Source organism: Diabrotica virgifera, chromosome 3, assembly GCF_917563875.1.
Source record: "Diabrotica virgifera virgifera chromosome 3, PGI_DIABVI_V3a".
NCBI classification, from domain to species: Eukaryota; Metazoa; Arthropoda; class Insecta; order Coleoptera; family Chrysomelidae; genus Diabrotica; species Diabrotica virgifera.
The window spans coordinates 212,355,914-212,375,292 of NC_065445.1; the positions used below are offsets into that span (position 1 = coordinate 212,355,914).

The window sequence follows — 19,379 nt, forward strand, 5'->3', positions numbered from 1 at the left end:
AGTTTATTAGAAAAAGCCTTTGATTCAATTAACCGCAACATATACTGAAACACTACGGGATATGAGACAAATATATTAGGACAATAAGACTCCTTTACGATCAATGTACTGCAAAAGTTGAGCAGGAAGGTGAACTATCCGAACAAATAAATATTAAAAATGAATAACCATTTTCAGTTTCGTTGCAACACGAAACTACAGCCGCATTATATTCTAGTTCAATTAGAGAGTTCAGCAAGCACCTCTACCGGTTTCGAAACTTATTAGTCTCTCATCAGGAGGCACATATGCGGCTCTCTCTGACCCAACAAGAACAAACCCCGGCGTGCAGTTACGGATTGCAACGAACGAAATGGCAGGGATGCCCTAGCGGCAACTGCTAGCAAAAGACTAAATTGTCAATCTAATAGCACATAAAATAAAATAAAAATATTACTCTACATCCCACTAGATTGAAAACAATGGGAACCTTCTCTGAGGCACCTCAGAGGCTTCTAAAATTTGCAAGCCATAACGGATGCTGAGACTAAAGAAGATGAGGGAATTTTACAATTTATAATTCACGTCCCATCTGCTCAGCGCGGTAAAGTTCCAACGAGAATGGTTCCCTTCGTACTCCAATCAGAGTAAACATGCAAATTAAAAATGAATAACCATTTTCAATTTCGTTGCAACACGAAACTACAGCGGCATTATATTCTAGTCCAATCAGAGAGTGCAGCAAGCACCTCTACCGGTTTAATATGTTGTCAAATGTTAAAAAGGGAGTTAGACAGGGATGTTTTCTGTCACCTACGCTGTTCATAGTAATAATAGTTTGGATAATGAAGCAGACCGAAAATAAAAGAATAGGACTACAATAGGGATTATTTAACAAATTAGAGGGTCTAGAATTTGCTGACGACATATGCCTCATAACATCAAATAAACAACATACTATAAAACGACCAGATTAAAAGACATAGCAAAGACTGTTGGATTAATAATAAACGCAAAGAAAACGAAAATACTTTCAAGCCAAACTATCAATGACGGATATATTATATACCTGGAGGACAAACAAATAGAAGATGTAGATGAGTTCTGCTATCTGGGTAGTCTAGTAAATGCAACAGGTTGCACGGAAAAAGACATACCCAGGAGAATAGGTTTAGCTAGCACAAAACGCCTTCAACACATTACGCAAGGTATGGGCCTCGACAAGTATTAGCCTTTTTCAGACAAATGTCAAATCAGTCTTAGTATATGGAGCTGAAACCTGGATATATAACAAAAAACTTTTTCAAAAAATGCAATCCTTTGTGAACAGATGTCTACGAATAGTATTGAAAGTATTTTGGCCAAATAAAATCACAAACGAAGAACTGTGGCGAATACGAGGAAAAAATAGAAATTACAATAAAAAAAGCGGAAATGGAGGTGGATCAGGGCGCGAGGATATATATCCACTGATATATATCACGATATATATCGTGATATATATCATGATATTTATATTATATATATCGTGATATACATCAGTAGGTATTTTATTTCGTACTAATTTTTACATAAGAAGGTTAAAACCAACGACAATTGCTGTCGCCGTAGAAATTTGGATTCAACTGGAAAAAGATCTGAGTGATCAACCAATTCAAATTAAGAACTTTTATTACAAAAGGAGGAATATGGCTCTAGGTTCGCCCCCTTTTTTTGGCAAACTTACTGGAACATCCCTTTTTGGGAGAAAGACTTACTGCCGAACAAAAAGAACAGGCTTATGAATATTTTAATTCAACCAACTCAGATTTTGTTCCGTTTGTAATGGCCCTAACTTCGAAGTCTAAACCTTTTTCGTCTTTCATGTAACGTCCAAATTTCAAAAAAAAACATCTCCATTATTATGGCGGAAGTCTGTTCCAATCGCTGAATCTGCTTGGCCTGATAAAAACAGATTTATCGAATGAATTAACCAATTACAGCAATAGCCTCAACGGCAGACATTGAAAGGTGCTTTTCAAGCTTTGGACTTGTGCATTCCAAATTACGAAATAATTTAGGAATCGAAAAGGCTGCTAAACTTGTATTCATGTTTAAATATTTAAACAGTTCTTCATACCAAAAACATGACAATTTATAATGGATTTGGCCTGAACAATAAACTGAAAGAAGGGAAAATGAAGAGACAGAATTAAGTATTGGGTGCTTTACTGGTTTTGATTCAGACACTTCCGATGTTAAACCATCATTTTAAATAATTTTCTAAATTTTGGTTTTATTTTTTAAATGTTCAGAATTTTAAGTTATTTTGGAAAAATAGAAATACCTATATGTTTACATTAATGTTTTCAATATTTTTACTTAATTTAGTTGTTACTTGGATACTCGTATCATTTTGTTTTCCGTTTATGTAACATACTACCATACGTACGTTTATATTTTTGTATTTTTTATTTAAGTAAATATATAATAATAGTTGATTATAAAAATGCCACAAGGAAATAGCTTCAGAACAAGTAAAAATATATCTTTTATACTGTTACATGCTACATTTAGAGTCTTATTTTGGTCAATTTAGTTTCTCTATTGAAATGTTTTCCAAAATATCATAAATATTATATAAATATCACATTTTGGATATATATCGGATATATATCATATATATCCGATATTTTGATATTTATATAAATATCATGGATATTTTGTGCCCTGAGGTGGATAGGTCACACATTACGGAAACCCCTGTCAAATACATCCAGGCAAGCTTTACACTAAAGTCTACTAGGTAAAAGAAAAACAGGAAGACCACTAGCCACATGGAAGAGAACGATAGAAAAAGAACTTCGACAAGTTAATTTAACATGGAATGAACGAAGCAAAAATATTGCAAGGAACAGAAGAGAGTGGAGACAATTACTTAATAAAATCGGACGGGACTCAAGCAATGATGCGCGAGGCTAGCAACTTTACCATCCTTTTGCTTTTACTATTTTGCCATTGAAACACTGATGTGCTTTTTGCTCCATATGGAGCTATAATTTATATTATACAGGGTGTCCCGAAAAGATTGGTCATAAATTATACCATAGATTCTGGGGTCAAAAATATGTTGATTGAACCTAACTTACCTTTGTACAAATGTGCACATAAAAAAAGTTATAGCCCTTTAAAGTTACAAAATGAAAATCAATTTTTCCCAATATTTCGAAAACTATTAGAGATTTTTTATTGAAAATAGGCATGTGACATTCTTATGACAGTAGCATCTAAATAAAAAATTATAGTGAAATTTGTGCAAACCATAAAAATTTTATGGGGTTTTGTTCCCTTAAACCACTCGCAAACTTTTGTGTACGTTCGAAATAAATGATTGTGATACTAATAGTTAGACACAGCATTTTTAAAACTTTTTTTTGCCTCTTAGTCTTTTTTAGGTAAACCAGTTTTTATCGAGATGCGGCTTCTTTTTTAATATGATTACATAATAATTATAAGGGGGTTTCGTTCCTTTAAACCCCCCAAATGTTTGTGTACGTTACAATTAAACTTTTATTGCGGTACCATTAGTTAAACACAGTGTTGTTAAAACTTTTTTGCCTCTTAGTATATTTTCATATTATAAAAATGTAAATTATAGATTTTTCATATTATTACCAGGTCTCTATACAGTGAGCACGTAAAGGTTGGAATAAATTCATTTTCTCGAGAATGAACAAGTTTGGAAAAAAATCCCGAAACAGGTCAATTTTTATTTTTAAATTACGACTTTTTGGCATATATATCATACTAGTGACGTCACCCGTCTGGGCGTGATGACGTCATCGATGATTTTTTTAAATGAGAATAGGGGTCAAGTGATAGCTCATTTAAAAGGTAATTCAATTCTCTATTCAGTAATATAAACATTAACATAATGATTTATACAGGGTGCCCAAAAAAATTTTTTTTAATTAAATTTATTGACAAAAAAAAGAATGTATGTAATTTATTTAATTCAAAATACATTTTACTGCTATTAGAAAACAGGAAAAAAATTTTTATTTGATAAATAAACATTGTTTTTTGTTTAAATTCAATATTAAAGCAGCCATCCACTTGCCTCTTGACAGTTTGAAATTTAATTTAAGCGAAAAACAATGAATATTTTTCAAATAAATATTTTTTTGCTGTTTTCTGAGAGCAGTAAAATGTATTTTGAATTAAATAAATAACATACATTCTTATTTTTATGTCAATAAATTAAATTAAAAAAATTTTTTTTGGACGCCCCGTATAAATAATTATGTTAATGTTTATATTACTGAATAGAGAATTAAATTACCTTTCAAATGAGCTATCACACGACCCCTATTCTCATTTAAAAAATCATCGATGACGTCATTACGCCCAGATGGGTGATGTCACATGTCACTAGTATGATATATATGCCAAAGTCGTAATTTAAAAATAAAAAGTGACCTGTTTCAGGATTTTTTTCCAAAGTCGTCCATTCTCGAGATAATGAATTTATTCCAACTTTTACGTGCTCACTGTATAATCGTATGTGAATTTGACAAATTTTCAAAATAACTCAATAAAAATTGGCTTTTCGAGAAAGTACTAAGAGGCAAAAGAGTTTTAAAAACACTGTGTTTAACTAATAATACTTTAACAATAATTTATTACATTTTTTTTTATATAATATTACATTTTTTTTATATATATTTAATATAACATACACAAAAGTTTAGGAGGATTTAAGGGAACAAAACCCCCATAAAATTTTTATGGGGTTCGCAAATTTCACTATAATTTTTTGCTAAGATTTTTCTGCTATAAGAATGCCACACGTCTATTTTCAATAAAAAATCTCTAATAGTTTTCGAAATATTGAAAAAAATTGATTTTAATTTTGTAACTTGAAAGAGCTATAACTTTTTTTATGTGCACATTTGTACTAAGGTAAGTTAGGTTCAATCAACATATTTTTGACCCCAGAATCTGTGGTATAATTTATGACCAATCATTTCGGGACACCCTGTATATACATAGGTACATATTGTTATTGAAATTTATTTATTGTTACTTTTGTTTATATTCTATCTATTTCTTGTGCTTTTACTTCTCGTATGTGATTTCCTAGTATTTTCCGGAGAATTCACATTGAAGTGGTTCTAGGAAGTATATAAAGACCTATTAAAATTTTTAAATAATTTTTGATATTCCTGGTACGTTAATGTCTCCAAGGGCGGATCCAGAACCGATTTTCGGGAGGGTCCATGAACTTTTTTTTGGAGAGGGGTACCGGAGGGTCTTGGGATAATTTTTAAAAAAATGTTGTTTTCAATGGTGAGTTTTAAGGCACTTTTCACACACTTTTAAGTGCCATAAAGACATTCAAAACTTATGGTTATTAAAGTATTATTAAAGTCAGTAAAGATTCCTACATATTTCTTCGGATTCAAGTGCAGTTCTTTCAACAAGTTTAATACTATTTTTCCCAATGCTTCTCCTGTCAGGCCTTGTTCTTTCCCTCTTTCTGATTTTCAGTAATTACTTTTATGTTCTCATAAGCGTCAATGACCTTAACAAAGTCTTCACGAATGTTGTTATTGTGTATTTATGTATCTTAAATTTAGAGAAAGCTGTTCCACGAGGGATACGTCGGTCATTTTGTCAAATATGACAGAGTAATAATTTGCACTTTGAACCTGATTCATTATTTGTGCAATTATGTCTTCATCACAACATGTTATCGATTGATTTTGACTGGTGCTACTAATGTACGTTGCTCGGAAAGATGCTGTGGATAGGTGTTGTTTAAGAGTCTTATCTCTTGATGCGATTTTAAACCTTAACAATTCACCTCATTGTTAGGTTCAGCATCTTCGTCCAGAAGCAGAAGGCTATCATCAGGATGGCCTCTTAGAGGGTACTTTGTCGACTTAATAACACTATAGGTTATATTATTAGTCGTAGTCTTTCTCTATTTTCTTGTACCTATTTAAACCTCTGAGAGTCTATCTGGTTAATGACTGACTTTTGCGGGTTGCGATAACTTTGTAGAAAATCCAGCCCCACCTGAACGCACTCCTTGTGGTATGCTGTTTTTTCATGGGTTTGTCTTTGACCATAACTTTGGCGAAAGATGTTAAATGTTTCGTGACAAGATTTTGGGCTATCATCCCTTTATTCTGACCACATTTTTCGTTAGAAAAATAAAACGCAATATTTGATAAACAATCCCTTTTGACTGTGCGAAAGTACCAACCAACTCCTCTGTTCTAAGTGCTGGTGACCCAAGTAATGCTTCATTTCTTTTCTATTCCTTTGTGTGTACACAATATGGAAATTGATACGATTTTGATGGCTGCCAAGGCCGTTCTAAAAATTGGCATTTTGTAAAATTATTAACATTTTGATTTGCAAAACATCCTATGTCATTCTTTAAAAATTTTGTTAATGCTTTTATTCGATTCTAGTCTAGACAACATATTTACCTCCTGTTTTGTACAAATACATGTGTTTGAAACTAAAAACATTTGAACTGCAAATATTTAAATTTATATTTTTTTAAATTCTCGGAGGGGGCCATGGCCCCCATGGCCCCCTCCCTGGATCCGCCCTTGAATGTCTCTAAAATGGCCCGGCGATTTCTAGCAACCATTAGATCCCTCAAAGAAAGACTTGGAGTAATAACGCGGCACCGGTCAGCGGTCACTTGGGCTACTTTTTAATTCTTTTTGTGTGTGGCAGTTGCGTGTTGGCTCGCGACGAGGAGGCGCCAACTTTTCATTATGTTCTTGATTAAAGCGGCACTTAGAGGGACTCCGAACAGATACGTCATTTCTTTCCGGCGAGCTCACAAAAAACAACCGACGAAAACAACAAAAAAATTTATGAAAATGTCACAAGGCTCTAGTAGAGCTTAATTTGATTGAAGTTTTTTTTTTGTAAAAAAGTATTTAATTAAACTCGAGTTTCGTGATGAACTCATGTCGTAATAACCGTCTTCTAATATAAAAAAAAGCGTTGAATTCAGTTCATAGCAGTCGGAATATATCTTATCATGTAGGTAATAGTCATCAATCATAATATAGAAACATGTGTACAAGAAAAACTACATATTATAAAAGGGGGAGTCATTGAATTTAGCACTTTTGAGAAGATCAGGAATAATACTGAAATTATGTTGTTTTTACAGCTTACAAGCTTTAAAACATACCATTATTAATTAATCTAATCTAATTCTTCTAAAAATACCATAATGGAAAATTCCAATGAAACATCAGCCAAAAGACATAAAAAAGATAAACCCAAACTACATAAAAGACACAAACAATAACTTATTATGCATTCTTCTTCTTTAAGTACCGTGCCCAAATTTTTAGGCGTGGGTAGCTTCCATAACTATTTGCCGATATCGTTCTCGATCTTGTGCGGCATGTAATAATTGATCTGCTGATAAGCCAGTCCATTGACGAAGGTTTCGGAGCCATGAATATTTCTTTCGACCAATTCCTCTTTTTCCGTCGATCTTTCCATTGAGTATTAACTGCAGCATCATGTATCTGCTACCTCTCATTTTATGCCCCAGATATTCAAGTTTTCTCTTTTTTATCATCTTCATTAAATCACCTTCGCCTTGACCTGCTCTGTTTAAGACTTCTCTGTTTGAAATGCGTTGAACCCAAGATATTCTGAGCATTCTACGATACGACCACATCTCAAAGGCTTCTAATTTGTTCATCATGTTAACCTTCATGATCCATGTTTCACATCCATATAGTAATACAGGATACACATAACATTTTAGGAACTTGATTCTTAGTTGTAAGTTCAGCTGAGAGTTGCTCAGAATAGATCTAATTCTTAAGCATTCTAATTCTTATTATGCATTGAGTTCCCTTAATTTTAATAACTGGCGTGTTTACTGGGTTGGATTTGTCCTTATGTGGTTTAAGTTTCATATCAGCTAATATGTTGTTGTTTCAACAATTTTTTCTTTAAATTTGGACCTATTCAGGGGGGGGGGGGATTTCCCTTTTTTTTCCCTCACTGTAGATCCGCCACTGATCGTTATTGTGATTTTAGTATATACGCATACATATTTGAGAGTATCCACTTTCTTATGTTATTTAGCCACAATCTTTTTATATTTGTTACTTCCTTGCAACTTTTAATTTGTATTATTATTAGGATTATTCCTTTATAAACCTGTATAAACCTGTATATAAATTTAGGCTTTAAAACATACATAAAAATATTTTTAATTTGAACAAAATATTAATAAAGATCTTTCTTTGTTTCAGGACCATCCCAGTCTTAGAGGGACTCCGCTGGCAATGCTAGCAGCTCAGTGCAATAAGCTCTCGAGCAAATCCCCTCCCCCATTAGCCGACGCAGCAGTAGGAAAAGGTTTTCATCCTTGGAAGAAGAGTCCACAAGGAGCTCCATCTCCAGGCAGTACCTGCGTTTCATCGTCTAGTTCTTTATCATCACAGAGATCATCTGCATCTAATCCAACGTACTCGAGATCAGTAATGACTTCTTGCTCGAGCGTTCCCACAACTGCTTCCTATGGAAGTGATCTGTATTTCCCTGGTGCTACTACTCAACCAGCTGTAGCGGATAATTCGCACGTCCACCACCATCAGAGTTCGTTGTTAGGTAAAGTAGAGGGTGCTGCTACTGCTCATCACGCAGCGTTAGGATCAGTATATTCCAGACATCCATACGAAACCTGGCCTTTTAATACGATGTCTAGTGCAACACACCATACCGGAATAAAAAGTGATTCGGTAGCTTCGGCAAACGCATGGTGGGATGTTCACTCAACAGCAGGCAGTTGGTTAGATATGAGTGGTGCAGCTGGAATGCATGCACAAATGGCAGCTGCCAACTACTCCCCAGATTATTCTAGTTTAACTCATTCTTTGGCTGCATCTAATCACTTATTATCTTCTGGACAACATCTTTTACAAGATACGTATAAATCAATGTTACCTGGTGCTCAATCCGTAGGAGCTTCATTTGGTTTGCATGCACCTGGTTCGACACCTTCACCAACAGGTGGTACTGGCGGTTTACCTCCTCAAGTACCATCTCCTAGGTCTCAAAGAAGGTATACAGGAAGAGCAACGTGCGACTGTCCAAATTGTCAGGAAGCCGAAAGACTAGGTCCAGCTGGTGTTCATCTAAGAAAAAAGAATATCCATAGTTGCCACATACCAGGTTGTGGAAAGGTATATGGTAAGACGTCTCATCTAAAAGCACACTTGAGGTGGCACACTGGCGAACGACCTTTCGTATGTAATTGGCTGTTCTGCGGAAAGAGGTTTACACGGTCTGATGAGCTGCAAAGGCATTTAAGAACACACACAGGAGAAAAAAGGTTCGCTTGTCCTGTATGCAACAAACGATTCATGAGATCTGATCATCTAGCCAAACATGTGAAAACTCATAATGGTAACGGTAAAAAAGGTAGTTCAGATAGTTGTAGTGATTCAGAAGAAAATAGTCAAAGTGATTTAACGAATAACGTAAACTCACCTGCTTCAATGAACCAAACTCCACCGCCTCCAACAAACATGGGGTTGGACATGGTAACGGGGTTGGATGTTAAGCCACCGGGATTAGTTTGAGGCAGGTGGGGCCCTACGCTGTTGTACCCCAGTTATCCCCGCTAGCGTGCGGCCCCCCAAAAGTGATATTGTTATAAAGTTTTGTAAATAAAATTCTGTGAATGGAAAACATTTATAACGACAGTGCTGGCCATTGCTTTGTAAAAATTGATACTAACTTAATTTCTGGTATACAGCTGATTGTTTTAGCTTTCTTTGATCTGTCTACTTTGGTTTGATAGTAACGGTGAATAGTGTAGAGTACGAAGTATTAAATAGTTCGTGGATGTAATTGTGAACTGAAGAAAACAATTATCTATCGTATTCATATTTTTCATCGGCATATCATCATTCTGATTTTAGTAAAGCTTTTTAAATCTTTGTTAAAAGATCTTGGCTATCCTACAAAATAGTGGAACGTGTACATAGCCTCGAATGAAACTCCACGGCAGAGCCTATTTTACTTCGAATCAGGCCCGAGGCACTACACAATGCTCGGTCCCCTAAATATAATTTAATAATAATAATAACTTTTTTAAATGTATTAATTATTTAATAGAAATATAGTTGCACAAGAAAATAAAATTTTTATTAACAATAAATAAAATTTATACTTAAATAATTAAACATTGTTTAAACTTTTTACGCGCAAACTTGCGGCTTCAATGCTATTTAAATGCATTCGTTTTTTTCGAAGCCTGAGAAAACTAATAAGTATTTTTGAAAAATTTAAACGCAGCAGAATGAAAGATTACGTCCGAGGGCCGAAAGTCCCTGAAATCTTCGATAATGTTTATTTTAATAAGTTACAGGGGTGAAAAAAAGAAGAGAAAATTGAGTGGGATTTTTAATTTTAAATATGTATCTTATTCAAAAGAAACTTTTTATTTATTCAAGGGACATTCGGCCCTAGATAATAATGTAATCTTTCATTCTGCGTCTAAATTTTTAAAAAATATTTATTAGTTTTTTGAGGATTCGAAAAAATTAATGCATTTAAAGAGCATTGAAATTATCAGAGCATTGAGGTTATCATTTTTATCATTTCCTGTTCGTAATATGAAAGAATTTTGAAAATTTGTTTTGTTATTGTAATAAACATGTTTTGTTTGGTGATCTTTCCGGGCCCCATTCAAATACGGGCCCTAGGCAGGTGTCTCACGGGCCTAGTGGTAAAATGGGCCCTGCTCCACGAAACAAAATATTGGTGTTTCGCATTGTTGCCATTTGTCATTCTCAAGAATATGTTATATGTAATATACTTCTGTTAATTTTTCTTCTTTATGGGAACAAACGCTCTGACCTTCAGCACTTATCCATTCCCATACGTTGACCGATAATCCTCCACTATTTATTAAATGATGAGTATAGGTACCGTTCATCAAACCTGTGATTTCTCGGCCTATAAACTCTTATTCGACCATTGCTATATGATTGAAACACTTTTTCATCGGAAAATGTAACTTTCAACCAAAAGTTGTCTTCACGACTTATGAATTCATTACAAAATGCAACTAATCTCCTCTTGAGATCCTCAATCAAAAAACGTTTCCATGCTGCTGCACAATTTATCAGTTTACTCGCTTTAATCCTTCTACATGCAGTGCGAATCTGCCTGTCTCTTTGCTAGCTTGTCAAGCTGTGGCAAAATGAATTTCTCTCAGATGATATACTACAATAACACCTCATATTGTTGCTCTATGTAGATCTTCGGCCTAATTGAACCACCCAACCGTGTTATAGAGTGAAAATGGCAACTGATAGTTTGAGAGTTCCGACTCTATTGCGTAATCTAATGTATGAAAGGGTAATTGCCAAAAAATTCTAACAATTAACCACAATTTATATCGAAAGAAAGAAACAATAATTATTCGTTTGTGTTTTATATCAATTAAAAAATTGCAGAATACATAAAATGCAGAATACAATAATTTAAAATGTACTTTGTACTTAAAAGCTTTCTCTATTTATACTCGTATTTGAAACATACAACAAAGGTATGTAATACAAGGACAATTACAAGGAAAATTATTTTGTTCCGTGGAAGTTCATTCGAAGCTACTAGACCTGGATCCCGCGTACCAAAAAAAAGTTGATTAATTAAATAGCAAGCTGAAAATTTGTTAATAGCTTAACGGTGTCTAGTCGGACAAACTTTGATGTATGGGAACACTGGAACAGGGGAAGTTTTAATTGTGGAACAGGTTAAAAATTACGAACGTCAGCCTACGAAAACGTTCCATGTATTTTGTTGGATAGAACTTCCAATTGATTTGTTACCATTTCATTAAACTCTCATGCAAAAATCACACTGGTGTTTATCACCAACTGAACACTTTAATGAGTGGAACACTTAAAATATGTCAAATGACAGGAATCATGTTGGTTAGTAACAGCAGTCTGATTTTTGCATGAGAGTTTAATGAAAGGGTACAAATCAATTGGATGTTCTGTCCGACAAAATACATGGGACGTTTTCGTAACCTAACGTTTCAAATTTTTAAACTGTTTTACAATTAAAACTTCCCCTGTTCCAGTGTTCCCGTACATCAAAGTTTGTCCGACTAGACACCGTTAAGCTATTAACAAATTTTCAGCTTGTTATTAATCAACTTTTTTTTTCATACGCGGGATCCAGGTCTATACGCATAATATGTTCACATTGCACTATTTTGTATTGTAGTCAAGATTTTTCATAAAATGATTATAACAGATATAATTTCTGTATAAAGCTATCTTAACATATTTCAACAAAGTTTTAACAGCAGCAGTAATTTTTTTAAATGTAATTTTCTATCCGTACTGTTTAAAAGTAACGATTTGATATACTTAGTCCGAAAAAATTAAGCTATTACTAACCTGCGAGTTTTTAACCAAATGACGTTTCAAATTTTTGAAAATCATTTAAAGATTCCAATTGACTTGTAAAATACTAATTTGCAATAAGTAACGGGTAATTGCATTTTTTTTTGGTTTTGAAAGGACTAGAGGTGCAACTAGTGATACATTTCTGGAGTCGTCTTTACACATTAGTTATAAAACAATGTTTGCCACTTTTAAACAACGTTTTAAAATACCTCTTCAGGATTTTTTGCAGGGTATCATAATACAGACTGTTCGGTTTTTGATTAGATATAAGGCACTGGTGGAAACTCTAAATTCGCTAAAACATTGCTGTCTAATTGTATACATATTTTATTTGTTAAAGATGTTCAAAATTTATCAACTCGTTCCGCTAGTAATAATATTTTATTAAAATCACTTTATCAATTTTTCTATTTTCTCGATTTATTATTTTTTATTTCATAGTAGGTAGGTATATGTATAAATAATTGTAATCACTGAATACATGGTTAGTGAAAAATAATCCTATTAACTAAATCATTGAATTAGCTAAGCGATTATGCAAGTAACGATTATCCAAGTATTTTCAAAAACTAAACGAAATAGCCATCTCTATTTTGCTTGTAAAATTGATACTCTGTCGTTGATAACTAATTACAACTATAATGTTGTATGTTGTGTACAACTACACTTGCTAATGTTTACGTCTAGCGCGCAGTGTTGCCATTTAAAGGGTGTATATCTAATTTAAATCCAAACAGTCTAGTAATACAATCCAAACAGTCTAGTAAACAATATAGTAAACAAAGTGTTTGATTTTACAATTGAATGACTGACGCTGTCCCTAAAGAACTATTACTATGTGCTTATGTTATTGTAAATATTAAATATAAAAATTTATGTGTAAGTATATGGTGAATGAGAAACGTGTTTTATAAATGTCACATATCAAGTTTAACTTCTTTCGTAATATTTTCTTTTAAAAATCTAGATTTTCTTTGAAAGCGGTGAGAAAACTTTTAAAATGCTTTTATAATGTATGTTAACTATAAAACCAATTTTGTTAGATATTTCATTTTTTTAAGTTCTTCCAAGATATCCCTGATCTTCGTTCTACATCTTATCTCGGTGTTTCTGACCTTGTCTCTCAGCGATATTCTAAGCATAATTCGTTCCATTTTTTTGCGTTGTTTCTAGTTTTTAGCAGATTTTCTAGTAAGGGCTACGGTCTCTAGGCCATAGGTTCAAACTGGTAGTGTGCATGGTGTTATAAACCTTTTTCTTTAAGTCTATGGGAATAAACGTGCTTTTAAAAGACGTGGAAAGTCGTGTTCTTTTAATTTCAGCATCTTGATTTGGTTATCCCAGCTAGATGGCATGGCCCAGATATACATATTGTTCAACATTTTTCTATGGTATGGCTTTGTATTGTTATATTTGTCTGGTCTCTGGTCCTCGGTTATTATTTTTGTTTTACTGTAGGTAGTCCATTTTTAAGCCTACCGCCCCGGAAACTTCATTTAATTGTTGTAACATTTCATTTAATTCTTGAGTATTATCTTCTATTATTAAGATCTGCAAATCTCAAATAGTTTAAGTATGACCCGTCGATGTTTATACTCTAGTTATTCCTCTAATTTGTTAAAAATATCTTCTAGCGCAAGGGTGAAAAGTTTGGGAGAAATGGTGTCTCCTTGTCTCACTCCCATTGTAGATTTATGGGAAAACAATGCCAGATATTTGTAAATGTCTATCTCTAAGTTGTGATAATATTAAAATTGTAATCACGCATTGTTAGCAATAGTTATCTGCATAAATAAGATTTCTGTTACATTCATCTTCAAAAACTGACATAAAGTCATAGTGCTTGTATTGTACGTTATTTTTGTGTATACAAAGAAATTAGCAGTAACTGTAATTAGCTTCATTTTCAAAAGTTATAATAAAATTTTTCTCACCTTAGCGAAACGGTTTCGTACACAAATGTTTCTCTTTGCCAAAGAGTCTGTATTTTCTGTAAATTGTAAACTATATCTGTAAATTATTGTCTAAGAGCTTTTGTGAACACGTTGAGTATAAAAATATAATTCTAAATCTGGAAAAATCTTTTTATTTTATTGATATAACTCTTCATGTGAATCCTTATGAACACTACTTCCTAGAACTTGGTGAAATCATGGATATGATGGATGAGAGACGTAAGAAATAACAGAAGTTTACAAAAACATAAGAATAAAAATTCGAGAAGCCAAAGAAAAATGGTTTTCTAACGAATGTAGGGAAGAAGAACAATACGCAAGTAAATTCGACAATTACAATATGCAAACACAATAAAAACAATGACAAAACAAGAATCAATTCAATACGTCATCCAACGGCATTAAAGATAGCGATGCAAAACTTATCTCGGAGCCATCAAGGATCTTAAAGACATGGAAATCCTAGAATAGAATTGTTTGGATCGGACAGGAATGAGAATTATCTGCATGGAAAAAGAGAAACAGGAACTTATATCCTTAAGTCAGAGATATAAGATGCCAATGAAGCAATAAAAACCAAAATTCAGCATGTCCGGACAATGTACACTGCAAAATACTAAAGATACTGTGTAAATCACACAAACAATTCCTTGATAATCTAGTTGCACTTTTTAACAACATATATAATAGCGGAAAAATCACGAAGGACTGGCTACAGTCGACAATTATTACAATCCCGAAGAAACCAAACGCCCAATTGGTAACTACCGACTTATAAGTTTGATAAATCATATCACTAAAACAAGTAAATTTAATGAACAATTTTTTCTTGGTAAAAGGTATATTTATTTAAAAAGCCCATAAAAGGGCTACAAATATTAAAACAAAACGTTTTCGCTCTGTAACAAGAGCATCATATCAGTGTTACAAGAACATGCTAGGGCATCCAAAAATACTAAGGTTAAAACCTTTTAAAAATAGACTAAATGTCTTACATAAATGGAAACATAGTATTTTATATTTTATGTTTCCATTTAGTCTATTTTTAAAAGGTTTTAACCTTAGTATTTTTGGGTGGCTTAGCATGTTCTTGTAACACCGATGATGCTGTTGTTACAGAGCGAAAACGTTTTGTTTTAATATTTGTAGCCCTTTTATGGACTTTTTAAATAAATATACTTTTACCGAGAAAAAATTTTTAATTAAATTTACTTGTAATTAATACAGCCAGCTACAGGAAATTCTTCCTTGTGATATCACTAAAACGTTTACCAAGATCAGTTTGGCTTCCGGAAAACTCTTAGAACTAGAGAAGCAGTTTTCACTGTCCAGATGCTTATACAGCGGCGTATATATGTTAATAAGGAGGCGTATTTGTGAGCGGCGTATTTGTGATTTGTGGATTTTAGACAAGTATTTGACACTCAATATTTCTATGCGGAGCAGAGACTTGGACTCTTCGCGCATGCGAGCGCCAAAAAATTTATGCCTTTGAGATGTGGTGCTGGAGAAGAATGCTGCGCATACCTTGGACAGCTCATAGGACAAACGTTTCCATTCTCAACGAATTCAAGATAAAAAAAGCTGTCCACAATATGTCTGCAACGACTACTGCAATTCTTTGGTCACGTGGTTCGCAGAGGTGACGACAGTTTAGAGAGATTAATTGTTTCTGGAAACGTTCCGGGGAGATGATCAAGAGGACGATCACCAACTAGATGGTCTGACCAAATAAAGCATTCAGCTGGAAACTCATTCTGCGAAGCTCTTAGAGCAGCTGAAGATAGAGACCAATGGAGAAACATTTTTAGGAATATTGGAAGAAATCAGTGGCGTAACAAACTCCGTCGGGGCCCCCCCGCAGAATTTGAAATGTGGCCCCTTTTAACCCGGGAGCAGTCGCGCCGTTAGAAAAAATCCAACTTTTTATCATTTTCCGTGATGACTTAATGAAAAATTTTGCACCATAACTTACCACTTGTAAGTGCCTCGAAGAAGATTGTAGTAATCCGTAGGATTTTTTTTAATTTTTTAATGTCATTTTTATTTTTTTTTGTGGAATTTATGGCTTTGGTGGGAACCAATTAGTTTTAAAATTGTTAGAAATAGAAATTTTTAAAATAACAAGCAAACAAAAATATTATAAAATTGAACTTTGTTTTAAATTCGTATTGTTAGATTTTGTTCTACGCGCGACTGCTTACGTGACAGAAGTGAGCGCGACTGCTCCCGCGTTAAACAATTACTAAATACGACTTATTTAACAAAAACTTTTTTGTGTTAGCGTTATCATTCACTGTTCATAACAACTTACATTTCTCATCTTTATTGGTATACAGACCCATTCCAAATAAACAACTTCTTTTGTTGTTTTCTGTACAACTTACCTACAATACATTTAATAACCAGCTTTAAAAATAGTAAATGTTAAAACAATTCTTTCTTGATTTCTTATACAGTGTGTTTACGTAGCTTGGAACCTATGGGAAACTTTTTTATTACATATCTATATTACGAAAAAAAAATTCTTCATAAAAGGCTCTGCATGGTATAAAACTTAAGTTACAGTAATCAGATATTAAATTTTATTGATTTTATACGAGGTATATCAAAAAATATTAATTTCGCTCAATAGTACCTATACCACCTTTATATTTTACAATATTGAAAAATTTTATTATAACAAGTTGTTCGCAATTAAAAACTATGTTTAAATATGCAATTATATCATTCCAGTTGAAATATTATGAACTATAAAGGTACTTAACTCTTAGAGAGAAATTCATATTTTTCGACATACATCGTATAAAGCTGGTAAAATGTGATATTACGATTGAATCTTCGTTTTGAGATAATGCAGAGCTTTTTATAAAGAATCTGATATGATATTTTCAATGATATTTTTCGTAAAATTAAAAAATAAATAATTAAATAGTTATTATAATTGTAATAAAATGATGTTGGTTATCGGTAATTTGAGAAATATTTGGAAAAATAAATTTTTTATTTACAAGGATGTAATTACATATTAAAATTAAAATCGTATATTGTTAAATATAAAAGTATTTTATCCTTGAGTTAAATTCCTATTTTTTGACTTACCTCGTATAAAATTGATAAGCTTTGATATCTGATGGTTTATCTGGTTTATTTTGTATCTCAGATTTAAGACCATTCAGAGCATTTCATAAAGAATAACTTTATTCGTAAAATTGATAATAAAAATGTTTCCCATATGGTTCGAAGCCACGCAGACATACTGTATAAGTGCTCAAAAAAATTTATTTTGAATTTTAAAATTGTAATGTCTGACAGGGCCGTAACTACCATTGGGGCAATCGGGACAGTGCCTCGGGGCCCCCGGCGAAGGGTGCCCCGCGATTGTAATCGCGTTATACTGCCTATAGGCAATATAACGCGATTAAAAACCTACATTATAGCCGAAGAATGTAAATAACATTATATGTAGTATATTTTTTATAAAAACAGAAAAGAATTTTTTTTGTGTTGGTCATGGTCAACTAAAATAGCAATATGTACGTAGGTACAGGAAACTTCAGTCATGGAGTACATTAAAATGCGTTTTCAAGTGGTTAAATATCAATTTTCCCGGACTCCTTCTGCTGGGTGATTAACTTCAGACCCCCGGTAGGGGGCCCCAGATCACGTTTGGCCCGGGGCCCCCAGCATCGTACTTATGGCCCTGATTTAATGACATATTCGAATTCAGCATAATCAAAAAGCAAATAGAAACATTTTTGAACAAAGTAAAATGATGAATTCACCGATATCTTTTAAAATTATTTAATATAAAACAGTATTATTGTTTAAAGAATTAATAAACAATTAGAGGCATCTGTGAGTAGAACTTTTCACTTTAAGATAAGATATATAAACTAACAAAAAATGTTTTAGAAAAATATAAGCTTGTTTGATTTTTTCCGAAACCGAAACAATGCAAGTTTTTCTACATTGACTTCCCTAAAGCGTAAGTGTTATAATTTCCTTATCTTACCGTTTATCTGTTGAGAGATTGTCCAATGATTACACAAGAAAAGTCGTCAATAATTGTTAAATAAATGCGTACCAAACTGATGCAACTATAACCGTAAAACAACACAAACATAAATAACATTCAGCAAACAACCAATATGAAATTACTGGCGATAATATTGTATCGAAATACTAAAAGTAGGCAAAGAACAGAGAGAAAGAAAACCCATTTTTAGATTTAAAAATATTGTTCTTAAATGCAGCAAATTGCAACTCTAATATTTTTCAATAGTCACGTACAAAGCATTATATAGTATATTGTCGCTGCCATAAAATTTCGGTAGGCCGGAAGGGATTAAGTTTCTAGATATTTGGTCTATTGAATAAAAAAAGTATTTGCTTTTACTTAGAAATAAACTCCTGGACAAAATTAACGCACCACTTTAATTAATCTAAATATTTACAATATGAACACAAAATAAAACTAAGTTACATTGAAATAATAATAAACACCTACAAATAAGTCCAACATGACTTTATCATGACCTTAATTTGCCTTATTGTTTCGTTAAAAAATTGTTTTTGCCGGAAATGCGTAAATAAGCTAGCATAACTCCAAATTGCAAAAAGAAAAAAAATCAGTAAAGTAACACAATAAAATGCATCTGGGTCAACACTAATACCGTATAGGCCCTCCTCTACTTTTTATGACTGCATTTATGCGTCGAGGCATGCTTGATATCAAAGGTTCAACAATAGCTTGCGGAATATTCTCCCTTTCTTCAATAACCGCCTCAATGAGTTGGTTGTGATTGGCAATAGGGGGTCTACGACTTCGAATCATTTTTTTAAATAGTCCACTAGATGCTCTATAGGATTCATGTCCGGACTGTTAGGTGGCCATTCTAACAATGGAATATCAACATCATTTAGGTAGCCAATAATCTGTCGAGCCACATGAGGACGAGCGTTGTCTTGCCTG

At 33.1% G+C, this 19,379-nt stretch overlaps 1 protein-coding gene across 1 annotated transcript in view; it reads left to right on the forward strand.

Moving 5' to 3' along the window:
* Nucleotides 1-14,529, forward strand: part of LOC114329908 (transcription factor Sp9) — a 159,388-nt gene extending 144,859 nt beyond the window's left edge. The window contains exon 2 of the mRNA XM_028279181.2: nt 8,271-14,529. Within this exon, the coding sequence (XP_028134982.1) occupies nt 8,271-9,602 (1,332 nt within the window). The 3' untranslated portion in view covers nt 9,603-14,529. The remainder of the gene's footprint in view (nt 1-8,270) is intronic.
* The last annotated feature ends 4,850 nt before the right edge of the window (nt 14,530-19,379 follow it).